The sequence below is a fragment of the Branchiostoma lanceolatum genome, chromosome 8, assembly GCF_035083965.1.
Source record: "Branchiostoma lanceolatum isolate klBraLanc5 chromosome 8, klBraLanc5.hap2, whole genome shotgun sequence".
Lineage (NCBI taxonomy): Eukaryota > Metazoa > Chordata > Leptocardii > Amphioxiformes > Branchiostomatidae > Branchiostoma > Branchiostoma lanceolatum.
In genome coordinates this window covers 20,002,522-20,017,899 of record NC_089729.1, presented here as the reverse complement: position 1 = coordinate 20,017,899, position 15,378 = coordinate 20,002,522, and the positions used below count along the sequence as shown (strand labels likewise).

The 15,378-nt window shown below is 43.2% G+C and overlaps 3 protein-coding genes across 6 annotated transcripts in view; 2 read left to right on the top strand and 1 right to left on the bottom strand.

The window, feature by feature from the left end:
* LOC136440343 (steroid 17-alpha-hydroxylase/17,20 lyase-like) overlaps positions 1 to 15,378 on the top strand; it is a 79,982-nt gene that overhangs the window by 32,717 nt on the left and 31,887 nt on the right. The gene's annotated exons all lie outside the window — the stretch shown is intronic.
* The window catches only part of LOC136440342 (uncharacterized), a 60,334-nt gene that overhangs the window by 38,088 nt on the left and 6,868 nt on the right, over positions 1 to 15,378 (bottom strand). The window lies entirely within an intron of this gene.
* On the top strand, positions 15 to 13,956 carry LOC136440340 (uncharacterized). Its single transcript, XM_066436318.1, has 12 exons — positions 15 to 374; positions 5,619 to 6,444; positions 6,819 to 7,432; positions 7,793 to 7,914; positions 9,513 to 9,592; positions 10,211 to 10,263; positions 10,407 to 10,562; positions 10,773 to 10,822; positions 11,173 to 11,239; positions 11,843 to 11,888; positions 12,446 to 13,071; positions 13,444 to 13,956. Exons 1-12 carry the CDS (start codon positions 15 to 17, stop codon positions 13,564 to 13,566), a joined length of 3,123 nt encoding a protein of 1,040 aa, XP_066292415.1. The 3' UTR covers positions 13,567 to 13,956.

The following is a 15,378-nucleotide window of genomic DNA, read 5'->3' as shown; positions in this document are numbered from 1 at the left end:
GAGTGACTGCAACCATGTTTGTAACCTTCTATCTTCTCGGGTGTATGGCAATGCTTTTTGTCATCAATCGGTTTGCAGTCTCGCATCGTGAACTTTCTTGCACCATCCGACCCGCCAATGGCAAGCTGCTGTTCACCATCGCACCACCGATTGGACCGACGTTTGAGATGGAAATCTTGGGAAACCACGCATCTGGGCTAGCACTGTATGAAAAAGTGTCAGATTTAACCGGAATACCGAAATCAATATTGAAACTCTACAAGAACGGGAAGAAGGTGCACCATGATGCATCGGTTAGCGACGACGGCACAATTCACGCGCACATCCCCGTAAAAGGAGGGGCACCTCCGACACCGTCTAAAGGAAGACACTGGGTAAGTACATTACATTTATTATGATTATCATGATTATCTCTCACTCTCGGCCTCAAAGCCTTGACTTTGAAAGTATTTATAGAGTAGAGAGTACATTGCTTGTTTCAGCCATCATTCTCATTTCTTAGAACAGCACGTCGCGAACCTAATGTTTATGTGTTGTGGCGATATGAATTGGTCAACCAAAGCGGTCAGCAGGACTTGATCTGTGCAATAGATTGTATGTGAGATATCAATCTGGACCTCCGTAATATGATCCTCTCGAACAGACCCGGCAACAGAAAGGGCTATGGGATCATCTGGGATACATTTTTTTCTGTGTATCAAACGTGTTCATTCATAGAGAATCTCCAAGCAGATCGCAGGCTCAATTTATCTACAGCAAACATTCACTTAAAAAGTTGACAGTTCAAGACAGTTCAGCAGAGATTTTTTTTTCTCGAAGCAAGCGCTCTCTCCATCCACTGACCCCTAAATGACTTCCTGCCGCGTAACTCTATTAGGCCTTCCCCTCCCAACAGGGGTTATCGCATCGCATCGCGCGAAGGGTCTGGTATCCAGGCTAATCTAGCACCGTCATTTCCCTGTCATGGTTGAGTCGCGAAGATAACATCTCACTCCTGACTGAACGAGTTTTCACCTCGTGTCTGCTCTGGTATCAAATCTCCTAGTCTGTATAACTCAAACTCCAGCTGTCCGGGGGTTTCTCTCCCCTCCCCGCGGAGTTTGTGCTCTGGTTGCTCTAAGCCGGGAGAGCTGTTATCAGAAATGGTAACACCAATCATAGGGCAGGATTTCAGCTAGGCTCCCATTGCCATAGAAACCACCTAGTTAGCATGTCTGTTAGCTGTCACACCATGCAGACAGGGGGAAGGGATGGGAAATCAGATCCAGATGTCGGGAGGGTGAGAAATGAGATGTGTCCAATCCAGTTAAAAAGGATTTTAAACCTCCTTAGTTTATCTGTTTCTTTAGAGGCAGACAATGTCAGTTTCTCCCACATCAAAAACCAAGTTTGAAAATCCAACAAGAAAAGACTTGACTGCCGAAAAATGTTCAAAGTACAGAGAAACAGTCTGTGAAACTCTCTTCCTACCAACTGCAGATAAGACATCTGCAGCTGTCAATCACTGGATAGCAACAGCAATAGATCCTTAGCAACTAGAGTCTGGCCTGGGCAGGCAGCTCTGTGGGCTGATGACGGCTGCATAGATTATCCATATTTAGAAAGGAGGATTCCCTTGAGTTAGCGGCCATAGCAATCAAGCTCTTGGGTTGTGAGGCGGTTACAGGGCGGCGAGCGGTCACAGGAGGCTTGATTGAATGCAGGCTACAAATCTCCGTGCGGGTATCTTATAGTCTCCAAGCAGATACAACGGTGGCAAGACGACAGAATTCACGGGCCAAACAATATCCAGCCAATCACGGGACCCATTGGAGCCACCCTAAGATCTGTTTGGAGAGTAAGTGTTTTAGCAAACTTTTGAACATCTTCTTGGAGGCTTTTCAGTCAATAGCAGCACATTCTTTTTTATATACCGTGCACTGATAGTCTGTGCTACAAATCTTGTACAGTATTCTGGGTCACCCGCTTTTGTTTTTGTTTCTCATTGTTTGTCCCTCCCCGCAAATCAAATTAGACGATGGCTTGGTAAAATAACTTGGAAAACACATTGTCAGGAGCAAAATATTACTTTGGTTGGACAGCAAAATCATTTTCAAAAGTAAGGATCAGGTGCTCCTCAGGTTCGCGAGGTCAAAGTTTGATGTCTAGGAGGAAAGTGATCTTCAGATCCCCAAAGCGAATTTAGTGACATCCGTCTGTCAGACAGCTGGACACTCGCACGCGAAGGGGTATCAAAGCTCAAGGCAGATGTGGATTCATTCATGTGGGAATGCAAGATCGTAGAAAATGTTTTCAAACTCCATATCACCGTCATTGCCTAGTGGATTTGTAAGATCGAAACGTTTTGCATATCTGCATAGCGAACCTGAGTTTGAAACTTTTTTTTACTCTTTACATCTGCTTTGAGATTACCCTACCGTAAGATTACCCCTTTACAAGCAGTCTTTTCTTCTATCAGGCAACCAGGCCTGTTCAACACTAGGACAAATGAAACCATGCGCATCGCTCAGCGGGTAGCTCCCATGATCACATTTTGGACCGACGTCCGGTCTAACAGTTTTCGGGAACGAAAAATATGTCATGAAAGACACCAAAAGACAAAACACACAGAACGTTGTAGCCTGGAATCAAAACTTATCATAGCTCCCGAGTGTCCTCTTCTCAAATTTGCGGGGAGGTGAATCGGGAGCTATGATAGGTTTGGATTCCAGGCTAAGATTTTTTGTTTATATATCTTTTAATCTACACTTGTCTTTTTTGTTTGTTTCTGCAAACAGCCAGGCCGGGCCTGGGATTAGATTTGTGACCTCAGCACTATCTAGCAGGCTCTTCGAGTCGGACTTTTTTTGGAGTTTATAATGTACTTTTTCAGGTAGTGTAATAAACATGTACAATTAAAGCACAGATAGAATAGGATCCGGTTTGTCGTTGGCGTCTTTTTACCCGTTCTGTCGGTCTTTCTATTTATTTCTATTCATCTATTTCTATTTCTTTTGCCAGCTGATAGTAGTAATCGTAGGGATTTATTCAGTTATTTACCGAAACAGCATTTAGCCCGACCGTTGAATTACTCTTACCGCATGATCACTGTGTTAACAAAAATACTACTAAGAGATCAGAGGTGGCTTTATTTAGACAAATAGAGATAATTCTTTGATATAGGAGTTCACACGCACCATAGATTTGACCTTATATTAGGGACTAGCTTTACTATTTACCCCTCTAACTCAGGTGACCTCATTATGACCTCGTTGCGCCCGGCTGGAGATTTTGATCCACCCACACCTTGATTGACCCCCTACTTTTGTACAGATGTGTGTGCGATGGTTTGTGTTTGCTCGTCGTGTGGGATGTCCCTAAGGGCCACATATCCATTACCGAAGCTTGGTACAAGGTTCATGTACCTACTGGCTACTCTAACTCAGAGAACTTAATTCGATTTTTTTAAATTTTATTTTATTCGTCTATATATCTGAATAAAAATCTTAAATCCAGTGCTACCCAACTAGCCAGAGGCTATCATAAAGGGCTAACCCTTGTAACTGGACAATATACAATCTAGAACATGCAACAAAATCATCTACGGGGTGATTGAACATCGATGTCAGGGATTAGCACCTAGAACTTCAAGGTTCTGTGTCAACAAAACTATACAAGATAACGGCGCTAGCGCGTGCTACCACTGTTGTATAGTGCCTGAAGATGGCAAACTGTTTATGGTGTAGTCAGGCTGTAGGTATTCACGTCACCTGTCGCCTCGCAAATTGGACGGATGCCCGCAATCTTCCTTCATTTGGCTCTCCCGGCCACTTGTTCCTCAATCGGCAATCCCCACCTCTCGTCCCTATCACTTCCAGCGTACGGTTGGGTTCTCCAGCTCGATAATATAAACAGTTCATCTCGATAATGTAAACAGTTTATATTTCCTTTTCAGTTTATAGTTTCTGCGCGTACGGTTGGCTGCGCATGCCCCTGCCCCCTCTCCCATATGAACAAGCCGCGGGTCCTCCAGCTCGATAATGTAAACTTCTAATATTTTCTTTTCAGCAAACAATTTCTACTTTCTCTGCGTAAACGGTCATCTCGTTATCCCGTCGTGCCCTACAATTGTTCAATATTGTCGTTCATTATGTCTAGGCTTTCGTGCACTGTCTGTCAAGTGATCGGTATTATAACTCTTGATTACTTGTTGCGAGAACGTTAACCTGTAATAATTAACACTTAACGGTGACGTGACGTGCGTACGACTAAACCTTGTCTGTCCAGTTTGTGAATAGACAGGAAACTTGGAGTTCCACAGAGAAGAGCCTAATTCCGGGTACCAGACCACCGCGCAACAGTCGTTAATCTTTATGTTGTGGAAGCTAATTGCCCCGCCGCCACAGGTAGCACACAGGCCGCAACTACCTTCACCAAGGAGGTTATGTTTTCGGTAGCATTTGTATGAGTATGTGTGTATGTAATGTAACCACTTAAAATTGGGGCTGCCTATTTGCTGAGGGAAAGTAGCCATAGATCTAGGCTAACTTTAATCTTTATTTACCAGGCACAGAAAATGGGTAAACTCATACATTACGCTTGAGCCCCCCTCTCACTGGACCCGCGACACGCTGACTGCATCGCTCCGTCCTAAACTGGATTTTTGTTACCCTTGACTTTATACTGGGAATATCATTCAAAACGTACACGTATGACAAAAAGGCAGCAAGACACAAAAAAGTTAAAAAGATTACACACAAAGCTAAAAAGATTACACACAAAGCTAAAAAGATTACACACAAAGTTAAAAAGATTACACCGTGCAAAGCAAAAAATATTCGTTTTTTGTCGATAAAATTCGTTGACTGTTTAGCTGTCGTTTTTTTTGGTGCTTTTCTTGTTCATCCGCGCGTAGTTGTGTACACAAGTACGTAACGGGCGACCTTCTACTGGTAGTTACCGTTATTTCTTCTAACTAAACACGTTGAAAACCAGACGAAAGTTCGCTCTCTTGGGGGGTAAAATGTTCCTCAAGTGTGTTATGTTATAAGAAACAGAGGTTTACAAAGTACCTTATCATTGGCGCTGTTAGGGTGTTAAGATTACCACTCTACATTGTGCTCGGAGGGGAGTTATGTCATGGACCCTACTTTGCCACGGGAGGGAGTTGGGCATTCTCGCGGCAAAACACTCGTCCCCAGGACTGACTTTCGCAGCATGCGCTGCGCACACAAACAATATTCTCTTTCCCAGGACACAAAGAACGCACACACACTAATGCATAATGCGCCCCGCTATGCCCAGGCCCGGGTTTAATTAGGGGAAAGAAAGGACGCTGTGGAGGAGCGTGCATTAGATCTATTACAGCAGAGGTAACTACATGCAGCATATGTATGGTCTAGATAAACATTAGTTCTGTTGCTGAAAAATTATGCACAGAAATATGTTGTTTTGCCCATCTTAACTTTTTACTGTGGTTGGAAAGTAAGTGTTTATGACGTTATCATCTTCAAACTACTGTGCCTGCGTGGGAGGACCTACGTCAACTTGCCTACGATTAATGCGTCCGATGGTCTTTGATTTCACAAACGAAGGGTTCTTATTTTAACACTCGGTACTTCCGTGTTTTGTTTTTACAGAAAACGAAACACCGCACAGTTCAGCTAGAAGAGAAGGAGCAGACTGGATGCGACTGTCAGGGTGCATGTAATTGTCCCTTACCGTATCTGTTGTCCACCCCTAACTCATATAACCCCAGCCCGGGGCAGCCGTATTTCGCCATATCTAGTCCGTATCAGCCAAGTCCAGGCGCAGAACAGTTGCGTTCAGAATACCAGCCTAGCCAAACCACCGACTCCCGTGTATTGCCTGGTCAAGACACCCCTAGCTCATATAACCCCAGCCCGGGGCAGCCGTATTTCGCCATATCTAGTCCGTATCAGCCAAGTCCAGGCGCAGAACAGTTGCGTTCAAAATACCAGCCTAGCCCAACCACTGACTCCCGTGTATTGCCTGGTCAAGACACCCCTAGCTCATATAACCCCAGCCCGGGGCAGCCGTATTTCGCCATATCTAGTCCGTATCAGCCAAGTCCAGGCGCAGAACAGTTGCATTCAAAATACCAGCCTAGCCAAACCACCGACTCCCGTGTATTGTCTGGTCAAGACACCCCTAGCTCATATAACCCTAGCCCGGGGCAGCCGTATTTCGGCAGTAAAGGGGACAATCTAGATGTATATGACTTTAATGAAAACGACCAAGCCAACGCGTTACCGTACGTTAGCAGCACTCGACAGAAGAGCACAATGTACGATTCCAACAGCGACAGTGACCTTGGAGTGCACCGCCTAGAATCGTCTGATGATGACCCATCCGGATTGTCCGACACCAACTCTGAGCCCTTCGACAGCTCCTACTACATACCGGCGAGCAAAACACCGACGGCAAGAACAAAGAGCCATGCCGGTAAAAAGAGCCTTATGACTTTTCATGTAAGAGTTCACCATCATAATGTACTTTCCATAAGCATGAGGGTTGACAATGGTACACGTGATTCATAATGTTTAATTGTAACTGTGATCGTTCTTGACCTTGAAAATGGTCCGACGTAAGAATTTTGTTATGGGGAGGTTCGTAAGGTTAGCCTGTGTTGCCACAATGTCTCACTGGCGTCTGTGTTTGTTGAGGTGGTGGAGCACGATTTAGTCAGACTACGGTAATATTATTTACGTGTAGTGGAGCAGTGGAGCTAAAATGCACTTCTTTTACTGCTTACACAAACTGACAGATAAAACATAATTTCAAGAAGTCAATCCATGTCTTCGATTTCATAAATGTAGGTGGGTCCGGCAGAGCTGGTGCGAAACTTCTGGACAGAGCTGTGAAGCGGGAGACTCTGCACAAGACGCTGTCGATGAGTCCCTGTTGCCGTTCCAAGTGTTCACAGCGCTTCACATATCGTGACTTAAAGAAAAACAGAGAGAAATACTTCGGCTGTGGAGACGCGTCTGCGCGGTCGTCATGGCTTATCGAGAAGTTTTCTAGCTTCCAGAACAGTGAAAATGAGCTTAAGACCACATTTTCCTTCAAGGCGAATGGAAGAGGCATGTGTAGAAAAGCATGGTGTAGGCTCCACGGTATTAAGAAAAAGGTCTACTACAAAGGTAGAACCGCCTTCCTGGATGGTCGCCCGTCAGCCTCTGAAAGGATTAGACCTCGCCGACAAAAGTCCCCCGCGTATGTGAAGGCCAACGTTTGGTTCGAGAGGTACCTCAGTGAAAATGGCGAGAAGATGCCCCACCGAAAAGAAACGTGGCTTCCCTACAGGACACGAAAACAGGGCGTCTACCACCAGTATCGTCAAGAAAAGGCTCTAGAAATGGAACCGTACTGCTCGAAACAGACCTTTTACAACATGTGGAACGAGATGCATGACAACGTGTTCATTAAGAAGGTAATTATAATTTGTATTTCAATGTGTGTATTTGTGTGCGTGTTTGTGTGTCAGTGTACGTGTGTTTGTGTGCGTATGTGTGTACATGTGTTTGTTTGTTTCTGTTTCTGTGTGCGTGTGTGTGTTTGTTTTACCGTAAACGAAAAATCAAGAAGGCCTCGGATAAAGGATGAATTCTAAGTCGTGGTCGCATTTGCATTATGAGAAAGTAACTGTACAATCAATTGTAAGATCTTCATTATCCAGCGTGTGACTTGGTTTAAAGGCAAAGTACCATACCGTCTCTATAATTGATGTATGGCTTGTTTGATTTTGTGAAACTCTTATTAATTATTCAATGTATTCTATCTCTCAATGCAGTCCAGCCTGTTTACCAAGTGTAAGAAATGTGTGCAGCTGGAGCGAAAGCTGGAGAGGACACGGATTCCAAGGAAACGACTTCAGATTCAGGATCGACGTCGCGCCCATCTTGACCGACAAATGTAAGCATTGATCCATCTACATCATATGTACATTTTCTGATCCCCATTAAAAAAGCAAGCTTGATTATGCACGCCTATCTGTTATGTTTGATAAAGCATTGACAGCAACTTATATTTAATAGCACTATATTAAAGCTTTGCAGCATATGACATATGCATGTAGTGACGATTTCCAGTCTCCTTAGTGAAATCATACTACAGTGGAAGGAATACCCATTGTTAAGTGTTTGTGAAAATGAAGTGTGGCCCACATCCCTCACAAGAGTCACAAGAGATTTTGGGTATTATCTTGGGCTATTTGTGACCTTGCCACGGCACACGTTTTAAACATGGAGGCTTTTATATTATTTATTCCGCCGGAAATAATTTTGCTATTCACAGGTAACAGGTACTGTACTGTTTTGAAAGTAACTCACGTTTCCTTGTCGGCTCGCAAATTGGACGGATGCCCGCAATCTTCCTTCATTTGGCTCTCCCGGCCACTTGTCCCTCAATCCCCACCTTATTCGTCGCTATCACTTCCAGCGTACGGTTGGGTCCTCCAGCTCAATAATATAAACAGTTCATCTCGATAATGTAAACAGTTTATATTTCCTTTCCAGTTTATAGTTTCTGCGCTAAATGTAGTCATCCCCAATTGGAGTTTGTTTAATATTAATATGTAACTGTATTATTCCTGCCTGGCCTGTGCGCTAGCCTGACAAATCGCGCTCCTAGCGGCAGGCCGGTCCTGTAACCATAGCGGGGGTCAGTAACCTCCGGCCAAGAGCTTTTGTAAACACAGGCTAGCCTGCGCGCCAATGACGTAATTCATTGTGTGATCTTTTTGCCTTGGTCCGTGAAACAATGTTATTTTTCCACTTGCGTTGACAACGTACACTGTTTTCATATGGCCTTCGGCCATCCCATTGTCGGATAATCTGAACAGACTACATGATCTTTTTATTTTATTTTTTTCCCGATAATGTAAACAGTTTATATATTCCCTTTCAGTTAACAGTTTATATATTCCCTTTCTATATTTTCCGTTATTGGCGTAAACAGTTATCTCGTTATCCTGTCGTGTCCTACAATTGTTCAACATTGTCGTTCATTATGTCTAGGCCTTCGTGCCACTGACTGTTAATTGTGATATTATAACTTTTGCTACTTGTTGCGAGAACGTGAAACTGTAATAATAAACACTTAACGGTGACGTGACGTACGCACGACTATCCAACTTGTCTGTCCAGTTTGTGAATAGACAGGAAACTTTGTTCTCTTCTGAGTTTACGGAGAAGAGAAGCGTTACTTCGACCACCAGAAGTATCAAAACACAGCTTTTGGAAAGAAAAAAAAAATGTCAGGACGTTGAGTCAGCGCTATTTGTGGTTCATGTGTATCATCGCAAGATGTAGCTGTTGAAAATGTAGTAAACGTACTCTCATAGCCTTTCTAGAGGCCGTCGTATGTAGAACCGTGGACTGGTATCCCCTGTGTATTGGGTGCCTGGTAGTGTCATTCATGATCCTTACAGAAATGGATGCAACAGGATATTTTCTTGAATTGTTTTAGGTACATGAATCAAGTACTTACCAATGCTGTCATCCCTATTATAGGCGTGAACGCCTCAACTACTATAGACGAAGAGAGGCGGCCCATAGGAATCCTAACCGATACCTGAGCCTGATTATCGATGGTAAGTTCAGAGGATTGTGGGCAAAGGATGTTGCCCTTTGCTAACTCTAGTAGCGTACCTTCGTGGAAGGCACCCAAAACAATATATGATAGAAAATGATGAAGCAACCCGACAAAATATCAATGTTTCGCTGTCCTGTTGCAATTTTACAAATCAGTTTCCATACACGTGTTTTTGACAACAATTACTGACTTATATTTCGGTCCCATTTCGAATTCGGGGTCCGGCCGGGCTGTTTACGAAAACGACAAATAAAGAAAATGCACAATGTGTGGTCAGGGGTAGTTTTCTTTACGTTTTTTTGTCTTTTGTTGTCAGTTGTAATGTAAAGAATCAAAATTGATAATCAAACTATATGACATGTTTTGTTCCAACAAGCTGCCTGGCCGAGCCCCGGATTGAAAATGGTACCGAAGCATTCCTGTTCGATTCATCTAAATGTGCATCTCATAAATCCTTGAAAAGGTTGCTATACTTGTTTTATCTAGTCTTTTTGCCAGACTACACAAAACATCTATTAGAAAATAGAAAAGGTTGCCATATGCGTTTGACAAGCGTTTGACAGTTTGATATACATCTATTTGTTGCAAAAATAAGGTGAATGCGTTTCTGTTACAGGGATGGACCAAGCGAAGACGTATCTCCCACACTTTGTTGGTCCCAAGTCAAAGGTGACTTTTATTAAAGACGCATTTCTAATTGTATGCCAATGACTGCTTACAAAATTTGAGTCTGCGTTTTTGTCACTTTTATGTCACTATGAAGCGTTTGTTGTAGATATTTCTAATTATATCATTTTTATTTTATTTTTCAGGACATGGCGTCAACGGACCTCATGAAGGTGCACGTGTCTGGCATAATCAGTCACGGGCATGGCATCAAGGCGACATATACGGATGTGTTTGAGTACAAACATGACAGCAACCTGACAATAAACCTACTGCTGAAAATGCTGTATCGTCTGTCCAAGGTAATTTTTGTATTGCCACTACCCTGCTCTATATGTGGCACAGCTGGCTTCATGATTTAGATTATAGTTCTTTATAAATCTTAGGATATGATATTGAACATGGGCATCCATATCGAATGTGCTATCGAACGTGTCCTGCCTAAATGTGTGTGTAAAACACCTTGTAATCAACAAACTAACGTTGTTCCCTTGACCTTGCTCATGTTTCAGCGTGGACCCTTGCCTCCTATCCTGTATGTCCAGGCTGATAACTGTTTCAGGTAAGTGCTATTCTGAAATTGGTATTGCCTACTCTCCAAGCAGAGGTTAGATGCGAAGAATGTGACTGCTTCCGACTTGTACATGTTTTCTGACATGGCTCTTCCAACCTCTTCTCGTCCATACAGCAATCTAAAATGTCTTTTGTACGACGTTTGTGGAAAATGATCAGAACTATTGAGTTCTGTTTCTTCTGTCTGATACATTAATATACTTCCAATACTACTATAATCTTCGATGCTGTGTGCCCTTTACTTTTAGTGTGCATGTGATTGGCTGGTTTTCTACTTGACTGTAGTTTTCCCCTAGAATAAGTAACTTATCTCAATGGAAATTTATGCCATTTTTACAGGGAAAACAAGAACAGATTCATGTTGGCGTTTCTCGATCTGTTGGTCCATCAAGGAATATTTGCGGAAGTAAGTAGCTTTAAAGAACGGTTGCAGTCAGATATGCAAAGACTACATGTAGGTGTAACAGACCGTTCGGTGTAATATGACCAGCTGCTGCCGCGCCGCGTACCTGCGAAGCTGGTGTGTTACGCCTAATGGCGGTTATACCGGCTATATAGATACAGATACAGTAGTCAGCGTCATCAAAATATTTCTTATCGTTGAATTCATGGTGTCTTACGCTGAAATATAACATCTTTAGAAGCCGATTACGCATACGTATACAGATGTTTAGTTATACGACTCCAGAAATATGTGTTTGTTGTTACTTGTGTTGTAAGTATAATAAATTGCTTGTATAAGGTCTAGGAAAATGATAAGTGTACGTTATAACGGAAATATTATTTCTACTCTCTATTTACCTTATGCTAGGGTCACATTTCCCAACCGGACCCGGCCGGGCTGTTTGCGGAAACGACAACTCAAAGTATACCAGCACTTTTAATTGTCGTTTCCGCAAACAGCCCGGCCGGGCCCAGGATTAAAAATGTGACCCTATCATAAGGAGGAACACGATGTATCTAATGGGAATGGCTGTCATTGAAATCATTTACTGCTTCTGTTCTGTAGGTTCAGCTGTCGTTCCTATATGTAGGCCATACACATGAAGATATAGGTAAGACACGGCATACTATTTCTAAATCATTGCCATTCATTTGACAGATGACTTTCACTTGAGGTCGCAGAACACAGTATTTTGTAGATTGTACCTTTAACTCAAACACACATGTTTTTCGTATTTCGCTATTGCACCAACAATGATTTATGCCGCGTCAAAGCCAGTCATCTTGTGGCCCTTAACTATAGAAATCCGCATGGGCCGAAAACTGTTCTGCTACCATCGTAACTATGCTATCTTTTGCGAGTACATGAAAAAAGGTGAAGAATTAGGTGCCGCAATTTTTCAACCTCAGAGAAATTGCAGAATCTAAGTAACATCAAAGATTGTGAAAACAAAATACGAAATCAGAAACAACAATTAAGTATGAATGTTTCTTCATTAAGTAAGTTGTCTTGTTGTTGAAAATGGTTCAATAAATGGTTCAAGTAATCCGTGAACAAAAAAAACAGGTGTTCAGCCGTTGACCTAAATTGCATTTCCCAAAAAGCATACAAATTCGAAACAAACTCTTTATGTCAAATATTCAAATGCGTTATCCCTTTTCAACTTAGATCAGTTATTCAGTCAAATAGCTGACAGACTGAGGCATGAAGAGGCAAGGACACCAAAGCAGCTCCTCGAAAAACTTCCTGACGCAGCGGAGATGCGCGGCCTGTACGATGTTCGAGGGTGGTTAGAGCCGTACATCGTGAACATCAAAGGTCACTCCAAAGTCGGCATGTTCCGGTTCCGAAAGAACACAACCATGCGGGATCGGGTAGATATGTTCTACAGGCGAAGCAACGACCACGGGTGGAAAATCCTAAGGACCGGGATGTTCCGCGCAAATGAAGAGAACGTTCCGGTCAGACCTGCAGGAAGGCCGAAGCTGCTGCTCCCAGTCTTCGAAAAGAGAGAAATCAATGTGACGAACCTGATGTCGCAGAAGCTCCCTAAGTGGACACCCTACTTAGAATCAGAAGAAGCAAACGACTGGAAGAAGTATCTCGGTGACCTGAAGACCGCGTCACAAAGCCAGCCTGCTAAACTACGCTATGCCTCAGGAGATGGCACAGGCTGGCTTTTGAACCAGCTGTCGGCTTATAGTCCAGCGGAGCTGGAAAACAGAGATGGGGCAGAGGCATGCATCTCTCAAGAGCTTGACCGTCTGTTGGAAGAGGAGGTCGAAAGTGCCGAGGTAAGATTTTGCGCTTCAAAATAGATACTGTAAATGCAGAAATGTTCATGTTGGTTTTATGTTCGCGGTTTCGCGGCGACCGTTTCATCGCTATCTTAAAACCACCGCGATCATTCGTCCAATACTGTAGCAGTATGTGACTATAGCGCTGCCGCAAACTTAAATCCACCGCGAACACTCCATTTTCCCTTGAACGCGACATGAAAATCATGCGAACTTAAATGCATTTACAGTATTGGATGGGCTCACAGACCAGGTCAGATATTGAGAAAGAAGGAGGAAAACTTCTGGATGAACCGTCCGGATTTTCATTTTTGTAATGAGTGTGTAAAACTGTTTAATTGTTGCTAACTATCATGCAATTTTCATCAGATTGTCGTCCAAGGATCAACAGTGGGAAAGAGGAAGCGAGGTGGGAAGGGAGGTCGAGGACGAGGACGTCCACGCGGTGCCCGTGGAGGTGGAAGAGGACGGGGTGGCCGCGGCCGTAGTTAGATTTTCTGTTCCGCGCTATTGCTCTAGTTTACTGCATGTTATTTGAACCAAATTTGTATTGACTTGTCTCTGTATTGTGTTCTTTGATCCTCATGTTCGAACAGCTATTTCATTGCTTCTGTGCTCAACCAATTACCATGTAGAGTACATGCTATGATGATGTTCTTACAGAATTGTTACGATTAAAAAACACGACAGGGAAGGGTGATAATGTCTTTAACTTGTAAGCCTGTTTTCTTTATACAACTGTATTCACAGGAGTGTCTGTAATGTCTAGTATCATAGTATTTTCATACTTAGCATATATCTTTTATATGTTTCCTTTTTTTTGTTGGCCTCAGTGCAGTGGACATGTTGTCTGTGTACTATAATACACCAATCCAAAGATCATTGGGTGTGTGTGCGTCATATAACTGAAACTGTATAACGTTGCTCACCTTGTTCTTCAAGAAGGATGGCTTGACGTCATGCTCTCAAGTGTCCGGTCCGGCTAGACGATTCCCAAGTGCCGGACTTAGCATGGACCTTCTTCCCCTGATGTCGGACTTGGCGAAGGGACGCCGCTTGCGTCGGACTTGGTTTAAGAACAGCGCTGGTGTTGAACTTCCCTTTCTGTTGGAATTGGCGTCAAAATTCCCCTCGCGGTGGACTTGGATAGAAAATTTCCCGCGCGGCCAGAATTCCCATTTGTTAGACTTGGCGAGAAAATTTCCCTCGCGGCGGACTTCGACCCAGAATTCCATTTTGTTAGACTTGGCGAGAAAATTTCCCTCGCGGCGGACTTCGACCCAGAATTCCATTTTGTTAGACTTGGCGAGAAAATTTCCCTCGCGGCGGACTCAGACCCAGAATTCCCTTTTGTTAGACTTGGCGAGAAAATTTCCCTCGCGTGGACTCAGACCCAGAATTCCCATTTGTTAGACTTGGCGAGAAAATTTCCCTCGCGGCGGACTTCGACCCAGAATTCCATTTTGTTAGACTTGGCGAGAAAATTTCCCTCGCGGCGGACTCAGACCCAGAATTCCCTTTTGTTAGACTTGGCGAGAAAATTTCCCTCGCGGCGGACTCAGGCCCAGAATTCCCTTTTGTTAGACTTGGCGAGAAAATTTCCCTCGCGGCGGACTCAGACCCAGAATTCCCTTTTGTTAGACTTGGCGAGAAAATTTCCCTCGCGGCGGACTCAGGCCCAGAATTCCCTTTTGTTAGACTTGGCGAGAAAATTTCCCTCGTATCGTGGCTGGTTAAGAGAGAAAATTTCCCTCGTTCCCGACCAAAGGAGGGAATTTTTCTCGATAACTTCAGAGATTCAATACACTGTGGGGGTCTTTTTTTAACATCTCAGAGTCTTTAATTTTTGTTATTACATCTTAAAAAGCTTTATTTTCAAGAATTTGGCGTCTTGATATTTCAAAATCTTAGACAAAAAAAGGGGAATAATTTGGATTTTCCCCTTTAGATTTGGATCGTGTTTTAACTAAAATGTGCTATTTTTTTCCGTCTGTCAGTGAGGTCCCAAGACGCACTACAACGCACTGAACACTACTCAAATATCAAATGACAATACGTTGTTGCTCACGAACCAATATGTGTTTCCTTAAGGTTTCTTCTTGAAGTTTCCCCAACGCTCTGAATAACACATACCTAAATACAATAAATTGTTACACTTAAGCAAAAAAATTGTTATTCTCTAGGTCTCTCCATAAGGTTTAGACGTGTTCGAGATACAGCCTAGATACCTGGGGTTCGTAGGCCTCATTCCTTACTAAAATATCTTGAGTTTTGATATGTAAATTATGCAAAGAAGCATATTTT